Genomic DNA, 15,689 nt, shown 5'->3' on the forward strand with positions numbered 1-15,689 from the left:
ATAAAAAAGTTAGTCAACATTGCGCTTTGAGAAGAGATCTGGCACCTCTGATATGTGAAACCTAGTTGCCAAATCAGCGTTTTTTCATCGCTTATCTCTATCTTAGTCAGAGATGCCAGATATACAGACAAATCTGTATTATACAGACTTTCTGTGTTGCGATACAGACACGCATAAGCCTACAGATTTTATACAAACATTTAGTATAATACAGATATTACACAGATATCTGATATTCTACATAATGGTTTTACCAGTATACACAAAAAAACGAACACAAAAACCAAAAGTCACTGTAGCCGTTGCTGGAAAAAGTGAACTAGGAACTGAACACTTTGCTGAACATATTAATCTTGCGTTTTTGAGAGTGAAATCGGGAATCGAGTCAGGCTATCGGGGTTTTTATCGGCCCCGTGGGCACTAATCTGCCTGTTTCGGCCCCAGTAACAAACAGCTGATTGTCTCGATCGATTGCCATGCAGGTTATATTGGTGAAAAGACCGTTTGTTCCATTCGGAGCAATATCCAACGTTGAAGAATTGCTTAAAATGTCCCAAACCTTGAAGGTACTATTTTTATAACCGCGAGACTTCTGCCATCATGTATCAGTTTAGCTACATTACGACGAACGACGATTTTTATCACGGGAAAGACTCTTACTTCTATGTGTTACTTAGATTTAAAAGATAAATTAGTTATCGACTAATCTACCAACTATGATAGACTCGAAAAAGAACAATCAAAACAAGCAATAAAACAAAACAATCTGACAGGTCGACAAATAATTAGGTATCAATGTATCGGTAACTTTTTTTCGCAGCGATATACAGACTTATACAGACATTTTTATGGATTATACAGACTTGCCAAAAAAAAGTCTGGCATCTCTGATCTTTGTATCTTTACACGCTCCTTTAATTTTTCTCTAAATTGAGCAACTTTGGCTCAGTTTTACATTGTCCATTAAAACGTCAAAAATTGAGTACACGCTCACTCTGGATAACCCAAAACTGAGTCAAAACCTAATCAGTTTCGCTAAAACCGTATGTACTCAAAATTGAGTAGAAGTTGTTTTACTCATTTTTGAGTACCACCGAATGTTATAAAAATTGAGTAAATATTACCCATATTATACCTGATGCGCGATACGTAAAAGTTGCTCATTTTCGACTCAAAAATGAGAACTTAAAGCTTCAATCTCCCAGATGGTCTCGAGGTACGATGCTGGCCTAACAAGCCAGTCGTCGAAGGTTCGAGTCTCGTCTCGGGAGAGACTGTTAGCACATACATAAGACATACGTAACACTCAGGAAGAAATCTTCCAAAAAAGTTGGTACAAAATGAACTACTCGAAAGTACCAACCTCTGTGAAAAAACCTCCGTTTGAGTAGTTTATGGAGGTTGTGTACCTGCGTAGCCCTGCATTTGTCTCGTTCCCACTCGAAAAATGCAGCATTGATTTTGTAAACAACTTTTTGACAGTTTCGTAAGGGATTTTGTTGAGGGCTTGAGTAGAGCCGCTATAAAGAAAATTCATTCCGTTCATTTTCGTCGAGCAGTTCATACTGGTGTTGGTACCGGGTGATGTGGGGCAAAGAGCACCAAAAAAAAATCGCCAGTGTTACGTATGTCTAAGTATGTGCTGTTATTGTCAGTAGGATCGTAGCGCTAGCCCTGCAATTGTCCTGTACACTAAATAGTCGGCTGCGAAGTCTGTGTATCAATAAACAGAAGGTCAAGTTCCGAACCGGAATGTAGCACAAGGTAAAAAAAGCTTCAATGAGGGAATTTCGGAAAAATTATCATTATTGACTCGATATTAATATATTTTGCCTTTTTAATGAATTTTATTTTAAAAAAGGCTTATTTCAAAAAATTTACCTTTGTTCGCCGGGACACGGAAGATCTTTGAATTTATTCGCCGTATATCCAACCAACGAGTCCTGGTGAAAAAGAAAAATTGGCATTAGTTGCAGTCAATTATTTCAAATTATGAATTACCTACCGATAACAATTAATTTCCAACATTTCTATTCCTTCCTTTTTTCAGACGGTTTGCTTGGTTTGCTGTTTGCTTTTAATTGCAACCAGTTACCCAATTTTGAGGAAATTTGCCGCCATGATCAATTTAATTCTACTCATTTTTTGACGTCTTCGGACAACTGAAAAAAATGATTAAAATTCAACTCAGCCGCTGAGTAGCCCAGAGTGAGCGTGTAAGTTTCGTTTACCGAACTGAGTTACAGTTACTCAGATTGTCATATTTTTCTGCTTTACTCATTTTTGAGTAGTATTGAAAACATTTCGCCAAAAATAAGTTGTTGTTTGGAAAAACGTGTTGTATTGTTGTTTGAAAAAAGTGTTTTATATTTGTGTATTAGAGTTCCTCCAGATATGAGAATGGTTATGGATTTTTTGGCATGTGTACTATTTAAAACCTCAAGTCACAGTTCCCGGATAACAGTGAACCGTATTGCTGCGGTTTTTAATGAAGCTGCTAAGGCAGAAAATACACTAATGATTTAATAAGGTTTGTTTGGGGAGCTGCGTAGCCGCAAGGTTACAAAGTCCGCTTTGTCAAGCGGATGGTCGTGGGTTCGAATCTTAGTAGAACCAGGCCATCCGATGTCAAAAAAGGGCTTAAGCATGGGTTTATTCTCAGGCTCCCCACCAGTTACCCTTCCTTTACACTGAAATCTACAATACCTTTGCGTGACATCCTCTGAACAAAAAATTAGTCCCTCTTATCAATAAAACTGGCCAGAAGGACGCACGACAAAGCTTCTCCAGGGAATTATAATTGGTGATATTTGGCAAGAGGAACGAGTATCGGTATAGTAGAACAGTAAGCGTGTAAGGAAGAGTATCACATTACGCACAAGTACTGATGAACAATAATAATAAGCATGTCACTTCTCAATAGCGGTATTGCTATTAACAGAAGTGCGGGATACAGCAGACACCCGGGCATATCTCACAATAGATCTACGATTCTGGTCGCAGTGAGTAAGTCCATACAGGAAAAAAGGTGTTTTTTTTATTACATATATGTATATGCAAAATACAAAGATTTGAAAATAACTTGTGACTTTGTTATATTTTTTTACAACAACCCTCTGGCAGTTTCATTCATCAAAGGGATCAAAAGTCAAAACGAGCAAACTGAGTAGCTTTTACTCAGTTTCATTTCAAAGCGGTTTTTTAAGAAGAGGGTAATTCCTACTCAATTTCTGACACATGGTGACTCTACCCTCAAATGAGTAATATCATAAAAACTCTGTTATGAGTAGGTTCACTTTTAACGAAAGTGAGTGACATCCAGAGATGCCAGACTTTTTTTTGGCAAGTCTGTATAATCCATAAAAATGTCTATATAAGTCTGTATACCGCTGCGAAAAAAAGTTACCGATACATTGATACCTAATTATTTGTCGACCTGTCAGATTGTTTTGTTTTATTGCTTGTTTTGATTGTTCTTTTTCGAGTCTATCATAGTTGGTAGATTAGTCGATAACTAATTTATCTTTTAAATCTAAGTAACACATAGAAGTAAGAGTCTTTCCCGTGATAAAAATCGTCGTTCGTCGTAATGTAGCTAAACTGATACATGATGGCAGAAGTCTCGCGGTTATAAAAATAGTACCTTCAAGGTTTGGGACATTTTAAGCAATTCTTCAACGTTGGATATTGCTCCGAATGGAACAAACGGTCTTTTCACCAATATAACCTGCATGGCAATCGATCGAGACAATCAGCTGTTTGTTACTGGGGCCGAAACAGGCAGATTAGTGCCCACGGGGCCGATAAAAACCCCGATAGCCTGACTCGATTCCCGATTTCACTCTCAAAAACGCAAGATTAATATGTTCAGCAAAGTGTTCAGTTCCTAGTTCACTTTTTCCAGCAACGGCTACAGTGACTTTTGGTTTTTGTGTTCGTTTTTTTGTGTATACTGGTAAAACCATTATGTAGAATATCAGATATCTGTGTAATATCTGTATTATACTAAATGTTTGTATAAAATCTGTAGGCTTATGCGTGTCTGTATCGCAACACAGAAAGTCTGTATAATACAGATTTGTCTGTATATCTGGCATCTCTGGTGACATCTCACTCAGTTTAGAGTTAAATTTGACGAGCGTGTAGGTAAATCAATTTTACCTAAAAGTACCTTCCCGCACAGAAGGGCTGATTTGTGTCAAAAATATGCATATTTGGGTATTTTAATTTTTCTATGTAGTATAAAGTTGTTTCAAAAATAAACCACCGCTGATGATGCCCTTAGAGTCCGTGTGTAGATTTTTACTCATTCGCAGATATTTGCAGATTTTCAATAGTTTCTGCAAATTTTTGTCAGAGTCTCCTTATATTTGCGCAAATTTTCTCAAAATATGTGCAGATTTTTGCAGTCTTTTGCCTGCGTGAGCAAAATTTTTCGCATCACGAGTAGAATTTTCTCAGATTTTGAGCAACTTTTTAGGGTTTTTCAAGCAGTTGCTGAAATTTTTCAAAAACATCTGGCATCTCTGAGCTGCACATATTTCCCCAAAACATCTGGCATCTTTGATTTTCACCGAGATTTTAGCTGCTAAGTAAGCAACGGGGAGTCGCGTGCAGTTTCTTTTTTTGTTGTATATTGCATTCGCCTCGATACAACGTAAAGTATCGTAAGATACGGTAGAATCATGTCCAAACGACGGATTGAAGTTATGGATCCCTTCATTAAAAAACGCAGGTAAGTACTGTATCAAAAAAAACCAACATGGCGGCTTCGAAAATACCCGATATTTTTAATTTGCGTTCCAGAGAGGAGAAAGGAACTCTGGATGCAGGAGCATCTTCCAGCAAGAGTGGTGCTAATAATTTATTAGCCACTAGTTTATCGTCGGGAAAAATAAACCCGTTGAATGGACAAATGTTTTCGCAAAACTACTTTAATCTATACAAAAAACGTATCACCTTGCCGGTGTTTGAATATCGCGCTGATTTTATGCGTCTTCTAGCAGATAACCAGTGCATTGTACTTGTCGGCGAAACTGGTTCTGGTAAAACAACCCAGATTCCCCAATGGTGTGTTGATTTTGCTAGAGCAAGCAGTCACAAAGGAGTCGCCTGTACGCAACCACGAAGAGTTGCAGCGATGTCGGTGGCTCAACGTGTTTCCGAAGAGATGGATGTAGTACTCGGAAGTGAAGTGGGATATAGTATTCGGTTTGAAGATTGTTCTTCTCCGCAAACTATTCTCAAGTATGCTAATTGATCTGTAAATACAGCCTATATATATTGAATATTTTCGTTTGTGTTAATTGCAGATATATGACAGATGGTATGTTGCTCCGTGAAGGTATGAGCGATCCGATGTTAGAAGCTTATCAAGTCATTCTTCTTGATGAAGCTCATGAGCGAACATTGGCTACTGATCTGCTCATGGGAGTTTTAAAAGAAGTAATTCGTCAGCGCAAAGATCTAAAATTAGTGATTATGTCAGCTACTTTAGACGCAGGCAAATTTCAACAATATTTTGACAATGCACCGCTAATGAATGTTCCTGGTCGAACTCACCCAGTAGAAATATTCTACACCCCTGAACCAGAACGGGATTATTTAGAAGCCGCAATACGAACTGTTATTCAAATTCATATGTGTGAAGACATCGAAGGAGACGTTCTCATGTTTCTCACTGGTCAGGAGGAAATTGAAGAAGCATGCAAGAGAGTAAAACGAGAGATAGATAATCTTGGGCCTGAGGTTGGCGAATTAAAATGTATTCCATTGTACTCTTCTTTGCCACCAAATATGCAGCAAAAAATTTTTGAGCCAGCCCCACCGAAAAGATCGAATGGTGCAATCGGTCGAAAAGTTGTTATATCCACTAATATTGCCGAAACATCGTTGACCATAGATGGGGTGGTATTTGTGATTGATCCTGGGTTTTCGAAACAAAAAGTTTATAATCCGCGAATTCGCGTGGAAAGCTTACTTGTTTCTCCCATTAGTAAAGCTTCAGCCCAACAGCGGGCTGGACGAGCAGGTCGTACTAGACCAGGGAAATGTTTTCGACTATACACGGAAAAGGCATATAAAACAGAAATGCAGGAGAACACTTACCCGGAAATTCTGAGATCAAATTTAGGCAAGTGAAGTGTTTCGAAAATGATTAGAATAAAAATAAACTTTTATTCTCGCAGGAACGGTGGTTCTACAATTAAAAAAACTTGGTATTGACGATTTGGTACATTTTGATTTCATGGATCCCCCAGCTCCAGAAACACTGATGCGAGCACTTGAATTATTGAATTATTTAGCAGCTCTAGATGATGATGGAAACCTCACCGACCTTGGAGCAGTTATGGCTGAATTTCCTTTGGATCCCCAGTTAGCCAAAATGTTAATCGCTAGTTGTAACCACAACTGTTCGAATGAAATCCTATCGATAACTGCAATGCTGTCTGGTGAGATATATTCCTATGATATGGAATTAGTACTTTTCAAAAAAATAAGCAGTTCTAATTTTTTCTGATTAATAGTCAGCTTGTTACACTGCTGCTAATGGCCAATCCGCCTTATTACATATATCAGTATGCCGAGCATAATAAGTTTTTGCTAAATGCAACCTTAATTCTCATGAGATAGGACAATGAATTTTGTTGTTTCGTTTTTTTTTTTTTTTTTTTTTGAAGAAAAAAGTTGAAACGAAGATGTTGAGTATATCCATCATGAAAGTATAAATGAAAAACAACAAATTTCATTGAAAAACTATGTTGTCAAAAATGCTAATGCCACAGGCATGTTACGTGAGGCAGTACTGATATATGATCTCAAATTGCCAACATTTACTAAGAATGTTCATTATTTTTACTAGGTAGGAATACTTCTAATTCCATCTCGAAACAGTTTCAGTCTAGCATTGGCCAAGATCTGCAAAAGTATCGTTACTTTTCTCTGGGCCTTATCGATACCAGGCTGATATCGAGCGCACAGCATTAATATTAGCTGTATCGATACTCTACTTACTACTTGAAACTACAGTCCCTATATTAACAGTCTGGCGGACTCCGGTATCGGAGCCAATCGAACATGACAGTTTAGAAAAGTTGAGACTACGGTGTGCTAAAAATTATCAAAATAGTTTCAATATTAATACAGAGACTATATTAAGAGACAGTAACTCAAACATAAAAAGCTCTATCATAATCTGATGTCCTGGATAAAAAAATAAAAGACGAAAAACAAGTCTTCAAAACATACCTAGTTGAAATTATATTTCAGGAATATTATAAGCTGTTGTGTGTTGTGTATAGCAGACTTGGCATTTCTCTGCACCAGGTGTACCCGTCGACTCGCACGAGGAGCAGACTACTCGATTCGCGCGAAAAGAATTTTCTTCGCACGCCGTGAACTAGCATCAGTTCGGAGGTGCGCGTGTGTTATTTCTCGAGTGCACGGCGGGTGCACCATGTATGTAGATGAATGAAATTAAACGGAAAAACCTAAGGGCAACATCTGGCTTCTTACTCTTCTTCCTCATCCACCTCGATGATCCCTATTGTATTTTTCGTAAGTGATGCCATTCACTCGGAAATTACTTGAATGTTTTAATGCTTATTATCACCATTAGGCACAATTCCTCCTGCAGGCGATAGTTTTACCGTCTGTGGGTTACCGGAGAATCTGCATCTTTAATATACTTAAAATCGAACGTGTCATCCATCAATGATTATGATTCATCCATTGACCCATCTGAATTGTACTTTCCGCAGAAGCAATATGCCTCAACAGGTATGTTCCAAACTTAATGCTGCACGGATTCAAAAGTAGAAATAAGTTCACACTACACTATTTACTCCCAACATTGAGCAGTGGTATGTTGTTCTTATGCTTCACGCAAAACCGTAATCACTCCTTGCGCACTTTTGGATCTTTTAGTAATTGATATTAGTGATGATCCAAGTCGGATCGCTTACTACGCCCATATTTGTACTTTTTTTAAATGTTCACTTGAAATTATTTTAGATTATAACAGGTGACATCAATAAAAAACATAAATCATAACAACGAACAATGTTGTTCAGCAACACTGCCAGCAAGCCTGATAATAAATTTTAACGCACTCGGGGTTTTCAATTTCAACCAATCAGCGAGTGGTTCCCAAAGTGGATGCAAATCTATACCGAATTGTCTTCCCTTAGGGAAAAACTAATAACCTAGGCTTTGTCTCTTTTATATTGAAAAAAAAAAAAAATTCAGTCACACATGTTGAGTAGTGGATTTTTGTGCCATAATGACTAGAAAACAAAAGTATTACAGAGATTTTACGCCGCAAAAATACCCACGGACTATTATTTCATCTTTACAAACAGTCTCAGTTCTATTCAGGCTCTTCGTCGATAAAAATTGCAAAACACTCTCCATACGGGAACATCAGATAATAAAAAGGTAAACACTTTGGCTTAGGTGGGCGTAACAAACGGTGATATTTATGATAGACCTACAATATTGCCTCCATTAAGTTTTTGCAATTTTCTCGTCAAAGTACGCCTTTAAACTGGCAGACCTCGTCCTTCCACTATGGGTTAGACGCACATCTACTGCGAATTAGGCTCACGGATAGTGATCATTGCGTTTGTGGATGGAACCATCATGACAATGAGTACGCGGTTTTGGTGGTGCTGAACTCCGTGGCGCCAGATCGTTACTTTTGGATACCCTCAGGGTCCGAGGAATACAAAACTATGTACCGGTTTGTGGTATCCTGTATGAAGGGAACAAGACATGAAGAATGCTGATTTATGACTTCTGTAAACTGGGGTAAGATTGTGCCAGTGCGGTCGTTTGCAAAAGGCTGTAAAAAGCTGCAAAACTAGAGCGGCTAATTAGAGTTCAGTACCCATTTTTCATATATACAATTGTTGTCATACATCAGTTGCATTTGCGCTCAACATGTTATGCCCGATGCGTTCTGGTCAGGAAATCTCCGGAGTCGTTTTGCTACTGTCGGCCCGTCTCGTCAAACAGTAAAAATGCATGAAATATTCATTGGAATGCTGGGAAAATTTACCTTGGCTTTGAAAATCAATCACACTAGCCATGGCAATGATATGACGGACGCCGCGTGCCATCGTTCAGCTTTGCAGAGCAAAACTTCGGTTTTAGGTGTAAAACTTCGGCTTTCTCTTTTGCTGAGTGTAAACGATTCGTTTTTCCCGTGCAGAATTAATAGGAGTGGGCAGTTGCTTGTCAGGTGTAGCGTAAATGAATCGCACGCACGGATTCCTTTGATTCCCGCGTAGTGCAAGTGTAAAATACACCTTGCTCTTCGGACACCCGAAAGAGAAAACCCTGTCTGGTGTATAGATTAAATTAATACAATATATCAGGTTATATTACAGAGCAACAGTTTACAAACGACCAACAATTGGACGAATATTCAACATTCAACGTTTCAATAATTTGAACGAAAACTGCAACACTACCAACTATTTTGATCAAATTACCCGGTTACCAGATCGCATGACTTTCTATCAGCCAGACTGTAATTATAGGGACTGTACTTGAAACAGGACTGTGAAAAACTCCTAATTTTTCTTGATCTATGAAAAAGTCAACAAAATCTGTTCGAAATCTAAAAACTCCACGATTTGAAAAAAATGCGATCGCGCAAACTTAATGGGACCACGGTGGGACAGAATTATATGTCACATACAAATCCATTTCAATAGCATAGGCGCTTCTGCGGCCTGATTTGAAATCTAGGGCAGAACAAAATCTCTGGCTTCTTTTTTGTTGTTGTCTGCCTTTTTACAAAATATATAAGCCGTTGCGGAACAGAGTGGTCTAAAGACCATTTTTTTTCAAAAATGAGTTTTACATAATCCCGTCTACTCAAGAAACTGAAGTTATGAGACTAGAAAAATTTCGAAAAATCGAACTTTAAAGCTGATTTATACCATGTTGAAATTTCGTCCGAAACAGAATGGCCATTCAACATGTTACACGTGGTTTGTAACATGTTACACGTAATGTAACACGAAAAATGTAACATCTCAAATATCATGTAATATGTAACATTTTGTGTTACATGTAATGTTACACGTCACATGTTACATGTGACATGCCATGTACATCATATAACATGTGACACTAGCCATTTTGCACGAGTTAACGTCATTTTTATTTATGTTTATGTACATAGACCACTCTGTTCCGAAACGATACCAGGATTCCAGTAAAATATATTTGAAGTCAGAGTGGTCTATGAACATTGGTATGGTGAATTCACTTATTTCGCCAAAAAATGGTAATTTTATGTATTCACATGTTAAACCACTTTTTTTGTCGAGTGCAAGGCTGTAGCATATTGCTAATTGGTTCTCGGCCCGACTCGTGAGTGCCTTTTTGTAGTAGTTCATAACAAGCCGGCCGAAATAACAACTGTCTGTCACTTGGACGCCGTTCCTCGGGAGGAGGACTCATTGAAACTTCATTGGCAATTATGATTATATAGTGCTCTAGTCATTCGTCAACTATTTTTCTTCTAATCCTATTATCATGAAATGAAATGAAATGAACTCTACACAATTAACCATATCTTGTATTGATGCCCCTTGCGCTATTACCTTACTTTCCTAACATATCATGGGGGGGGGGTCATGTCAATACATTATTATTAAATGCAAAAAACTGCACTGCAGTAAATATAGGGTAAGGTGGGGCAAGATGGGTCACGGGATAAGATGGGTCAGTGCCGTCTTTGAGTTTAGAATAACTTTTTTTGGTGATGACACTAATTTTGCATGATGCGTAACGTGTTTTCGACTATGTATCACGTGTTCATAGTTCAAATTTGCATATTGCTTGTTTTTAATTAATAAAATATTTTTTTCGCTAAGTTTCTTACACGATGAAATGAGAGGTTAGTTCTGGTTATTTGTTCTACCGATAAATACATTTCCGGTTTGAACTGCCTTATTCCTGCAGAAGGGTGTACTATTGACCTCATTCCTTTATGAGCATCTTCCGGTGAAGCTTTTTTCCTTATGGTAATTTAATTTTTAAATGGCACATTAAAAAAAAGCTCAACAAAAAGTATCGCGTGGCTTTGTTGACATTCGTTCATTCTCTTGTTGGCTTCAAAAAAACCTCTCATTCAATCGTGTAACTTCGAATGTAAGCCGAGAGTAATTATTTTACGGTTTGAGCAGGTTCTGAATATAAGATTTTGAAGAGCCTGTTTACCCCACTAACCCCTTTTCCAAAAACCTTAAATTCTTCAAACTATTGCATTAGTCCATAAACAAACATAACCTGAAAACTAAAGCTCAATGGAAGAACAATGACGCAAAACGGAATTTCGCTTCTCGCACAATGGGTTAGAAATGATGGTCAATGACATGTTATAGAAAAATTGGATTTTCTCAAGCATCTTTATAACGGCGCATTTTTCGAATATATCTAATGAAAGCTCTTGAGTTGCACTACAAAACGTATTATTTGGATTTCAATCCTAGATCTGTTGGCAAGAGAAAAACTGCTGTGAAAATCACCTTATTTTTTTAGAAAAATGCGAATATCTCATCATGTATTCTCGATAGCAACTTCCAATGACTTTCATTTTGTTCCCTTTAAAAAGTGGAATAAACATGCCAATTTTCATGAAAATCGATTCAGTTTTCACAATGTTACATCAATTTTAAGTTTTTAGCAATTTTTGGACATCAATTTTTGACGTGCTTTTTTACCCCACTTACCCCTTTTTAAAAAATCTGACATTATGCAAAACATTGTTCTATTATATGCATAAACAAACCCTGAAAGTTTCAGTCCGATCAGAGAACCTCGATACAACCTCCCTTGTAAAGGTGGTTGCGGTGCTCGCGAACTGGCTCTTAAGTTAAACCATCGGAATCCATTCAAAAAAACCTTTGAAAAATGTGTGAAGTTATTTGAAATTGGGGTTCTCAGAATTTATTTGGGATGAAGACTAATGAAAGTTGGTACTAATGAATGAAATCAACATTTCATGACCAAATATTATAATATGCGTATTATGGACCCGGGTCCATTATACGCATAGTCAACCCGGGTCCATAATAGGAAAAAGGGTCCATTATGCACACATTAAGATCGGTAATAGTTATTGATATTTGGCAATAAAAATGGAACTTGACCAAAGAATTTTTCATTAGACTAGGTAAAAGACTCTTGGAATAAATGGTGTACACTGTTAGGCGGTCAAATAACTAATGATTTATTCTTCTCTCTTCTGTGTTATAAAAGGTATAATATATGGAGGGAAAAAATTTAGGCGCGCTAACTGCGCTTTGGTTTTAGGTCTAGATAGTTGCCTTTCTGAGCTACAGTAGTTTCTGCGAATACGTGTTGCCAGTTTAGATTCCACAGTCTCCTTCACTCCTCCTCAAGCACTATTCCGCAGACCAATCCGCTCACGTAATGTTTCCAACTTAACACGCGCCAGCGGCTTAGTCAACATATCCGCTAACATGTTCTCCGATGGACAGTAAATGACGTCGATTTTCTTCTGCTCTGCCAAGTCACGTACAAAGTGGTATTTGGTATCCACGTGCTTGGACCGTTTGGTTCCTCCATCTTGCTTTAGCAGTTTAATGCAGCTCTGATTGTCTTCAAAAATTTTTATCGGATGCTGGACGTCTTCACCAACATCTTTCATTAGCTTTATTATTTATTCCAATTCCTGACAACACTCTGATAGCGATATGTATTCCGCTTCTGTTGACGAGAGCGCAACACATACCTGCTTTCTTGCAGTCCAAGATATTATTCCATCACCAAGTTGAAATATAAATCCTGAATTGGACTTTCGATCAGTAATATTTCCAGCCCAGTCTGCGTCGGCGAATCCAATAAGCTCGCCTTGTCCGCCGATATGCAGGTTTAAATCAGAAGTGCTGATGAGGTAACGAAGTACACGTTTTGCCTCAAGCCAGTCAGCAGTTGTGGGTTGAGTCACTTTGCGACCAAGTATCGATGAACTAATGGCAATGTCCGGTCGGGTGTGGGTAGCCAAGTAAAACAAACCTCCAATGAGACTTTGGAATTTTTCGTTTAGTTGATAGTCTCTCACTCTCCTCCTTTTGCTTTACATATCCAATATCCATTGGGACTTTGGATATTTTAGCGTCTGTCATACCAAACATCTCAACTAGCTTACGTATATACGACTTTTGATTAAGGCAATAATAATCGTCCTTTTTCTCCACTTGTATTCCAACAAAATGACGGATGTCTCCCAGTTCAGTCAAATCGAATTCTGATTGTACTGCCGTTCCAAGCATAGTTGTCCCAGCGTACATAAGGTTTGTGTAGAACATGGGACAACTATGCTTGGAACGGCAGTTCAGCTGTTTGAAAATTTCGTCGTATTCTTGCAGATTGGTGCCTACCACTAATATATCATCGACGTACAACAAAATAAATGCCGATTTCGCTCCTCGATGACGCACATACAGGCAAGGATCTGCACTGGAAGACTTGAAACCCATTTGTCGTAGAATACTATCTATTTTACGGTTCCACATTCTTGCAGATTGACGCAAGCCATAGATGCTTTTCTTCAACAGACATCCTGTATTGTCATTCGCGGTCGTCACTCCAGGTGGCATTTTCATGTAGATCTGTTCATTTAAGTCTCAGTTAAGATAAGCTGTCTTAACGTCAATATGTTTTACCAACATTTGTCTTCTTGCTGCGATGGATAGCAATGCACGAAAGGTAACCTGCTTGGCAACGGGAGCGAATATCTCGTCGAAATCAGTACCGTACACTTGAGTAAAACCCTGCGCAGTGGAAGCGTGCTGGGCCCATAACCTCTTGGAATAAATGGTGTACACTGTTAGGCGGTCAAATAACTAATGATTTATTCTTCTCTCTTCTGTGTTATAAAAGGTATAATATTTGGAGGGAAAAAATTTAGGCGCGCTAACTGCGCTTTGGTTTTAGTTCTAGATAGTTACCTTTCTGAGCTACAGTAGTTTCTTAGACGTTCCATCTTGACTGCAGCGCACTAACAAAAAAAAACTAAACTGGGCCCATAACCTCTTGGAATAAATGGTGTACACTGTTAGGCGGTCAAATAACTAATGATTTATTCTTCTCTCTTCTGTGTTATAAAAGGTATAATATTTGGAGGGAAAAAATTTAGGCGCGCTAACTGCGCTTTGGTTTTAGTTCTAGATAGTTGCCTTTCTGAGCTACAGTAGTTTCTTAGACGTTCCATCTTGACTGCAGCGCACTAACAAAAAAAAACTAAACTGGGCCCATAACCTCTTGGAATAAATGGTGTACACTGTTAGGCGGTCAAATAACTAATGATTTATTCTTCTCTCTTCTGTGTTATAAAAGGTATAATATTTGGAGGGAAAAAATTTAGGCGCGCTAACTGCGCTTTGGTTTTAGTTCTAGATAGTGGCCTTTCTGAGCTACAAAAGTTTCTGCGAATACGTGTTGCCAGTTTAGATTCCACAGTCTCCTTCAAAGACTTCATATTTTAACCAAATATAAGAATACTTCTTCGAAAATAAAAAGAATTCGAACCGTTTACATCTAAATTATGCAATACATCTACTAGGGAGTCCATTACTAGCATATTAATCCTAATTTGAAGTAAACCTTTATTGCTGCAGCAGTTTTGTTCATGATGCACTAAATAATATGCTTTTTAGCATGAATAAATGTAAAAAAAAACATGAATATCACAATCGTGAACTAAATTAATGATTGGGGCAGCATGGGTCACCAAAGACGAGGCAGTACACGGTGTGTCCGAAATGCCGGATTATCACACTTTAATGTACCTCGGATTTTCTTTCACCAAAAGTTAGTTTGGGTCCTTACCTTTCAAAATCGGGCGGTTTTAAAAAAATCCATCGGGGGAAAATTGAAAAAAATTGATTTAAATTTTTTTTATATATTTTATTTTTAATTATACTAATTTTTAATGTCAAATACACTGATAGCGTTCAAAATAAATAACTTCTTCACAATCTTAAGCTTAAAATAGCTAGATTTTTAGATTACATGTTGAAGAAAAAATGAGATATATACACAGGTATTGGAAAAAAACATTACGAAAAAACCCAAACACATTTGCATACTAGTGGTTGATATGCATTTGTTATTCACTCACTGCATAGTAACCTTGGTTGTTATGGTGCCTGTGAAAAAATCAGTGATTGCTATGATTGACAACACATGTGAAACAGTGATATTAACAAACCATTTCGACAGTGTTAAAACAAACGACGGCTCGTCTGGTTGTTTTTGTTTCCGGTTGTACAAAATGACGAAAACACTTCTGTGTTTCAAAAAAGTGAAGCAAGCTAAATTGATACATAATACGCTGACAAAAACGCGCAATACGCTTCATTCACGAATGCGACAAAGATGGTAAAATGTATCCCAAAGTTCTTTGCGGAAGCTGCTATATTGTATACTATAGTATGTTTAACCACCTAGAAAAAGTGTACCAGGATTAAACATTTGAGTTTTTATTTACCTTTGTTAGAAAAAATGAAATCAGACAGATTAAAAACAATTTTTTTCTAGGTGGTTAAAACATACTATAGTATACAATATAGCAGCTTCCGCAAAGAACTCTGGGATACATTGCACTAGCTTTGTCGCATTCGAGAATGGAGCACTGTTTATGGTTT

General features: G+C 37.7%; 1 protein-coding gene across 2 annotated transcripts in view; it reads left to right on the top strand.

The window, feature by feature from the left end:
- Nucleotides 1-4,508: 4,508 nt before the first annotated feature.
- LOC129725655 (putative pre-mRNA-splicing factor ATP-dependent RNA helicase PRP1) overlaps nt 4,509-15,689 on the top strand; it is a 56,038-nt gene continuing 44,857 nt past the window's right edge. Inside the window, exons 1-4 of one of the 2 annotated variants that reach the window (XR_008728135.1) lie at nt 4,509-4,735; nt 4,807-5,247; nt 5,313-6,133; nt 6,189-6,452. Coding sequence is in view for 1 of the 2 variants with exons in the window: in XM_055681710.1 (XP_055537685.1) it covers nt 4,686-4,735; nt 4,807-5,247; nt 5,313-6,133; nt 6,189-6,452 (1,576 nt within the window). In the remaining variant the exon portion in view is untranslated. The remainder of the gene's footprint in view (nt 4,736-4,806; nt 5,248-5,312; nt 6,134-6,188; nt 6,453-15,689) is intronic. The other variant, XM_055681710.1, reaches the window with a different exon arrangement.

The sequence above is a fragment of the Wyeomyia smithii genome, chromosome 2, assembly GCF_029784165.1.
Source record: "Wyeomyia smithii strain HCP4-BCI-WySm-NY-G18 chromosome 2, ASM2978416v1, whole genome shotgun sequence".
Taxonomy (NCBI): domain Eukaryota; kingdom Metazoa; phylum Arthropoda; class Insecta; order Diptera; family Culicidae; genus Wyeomyia; species Wyeomyia smithii.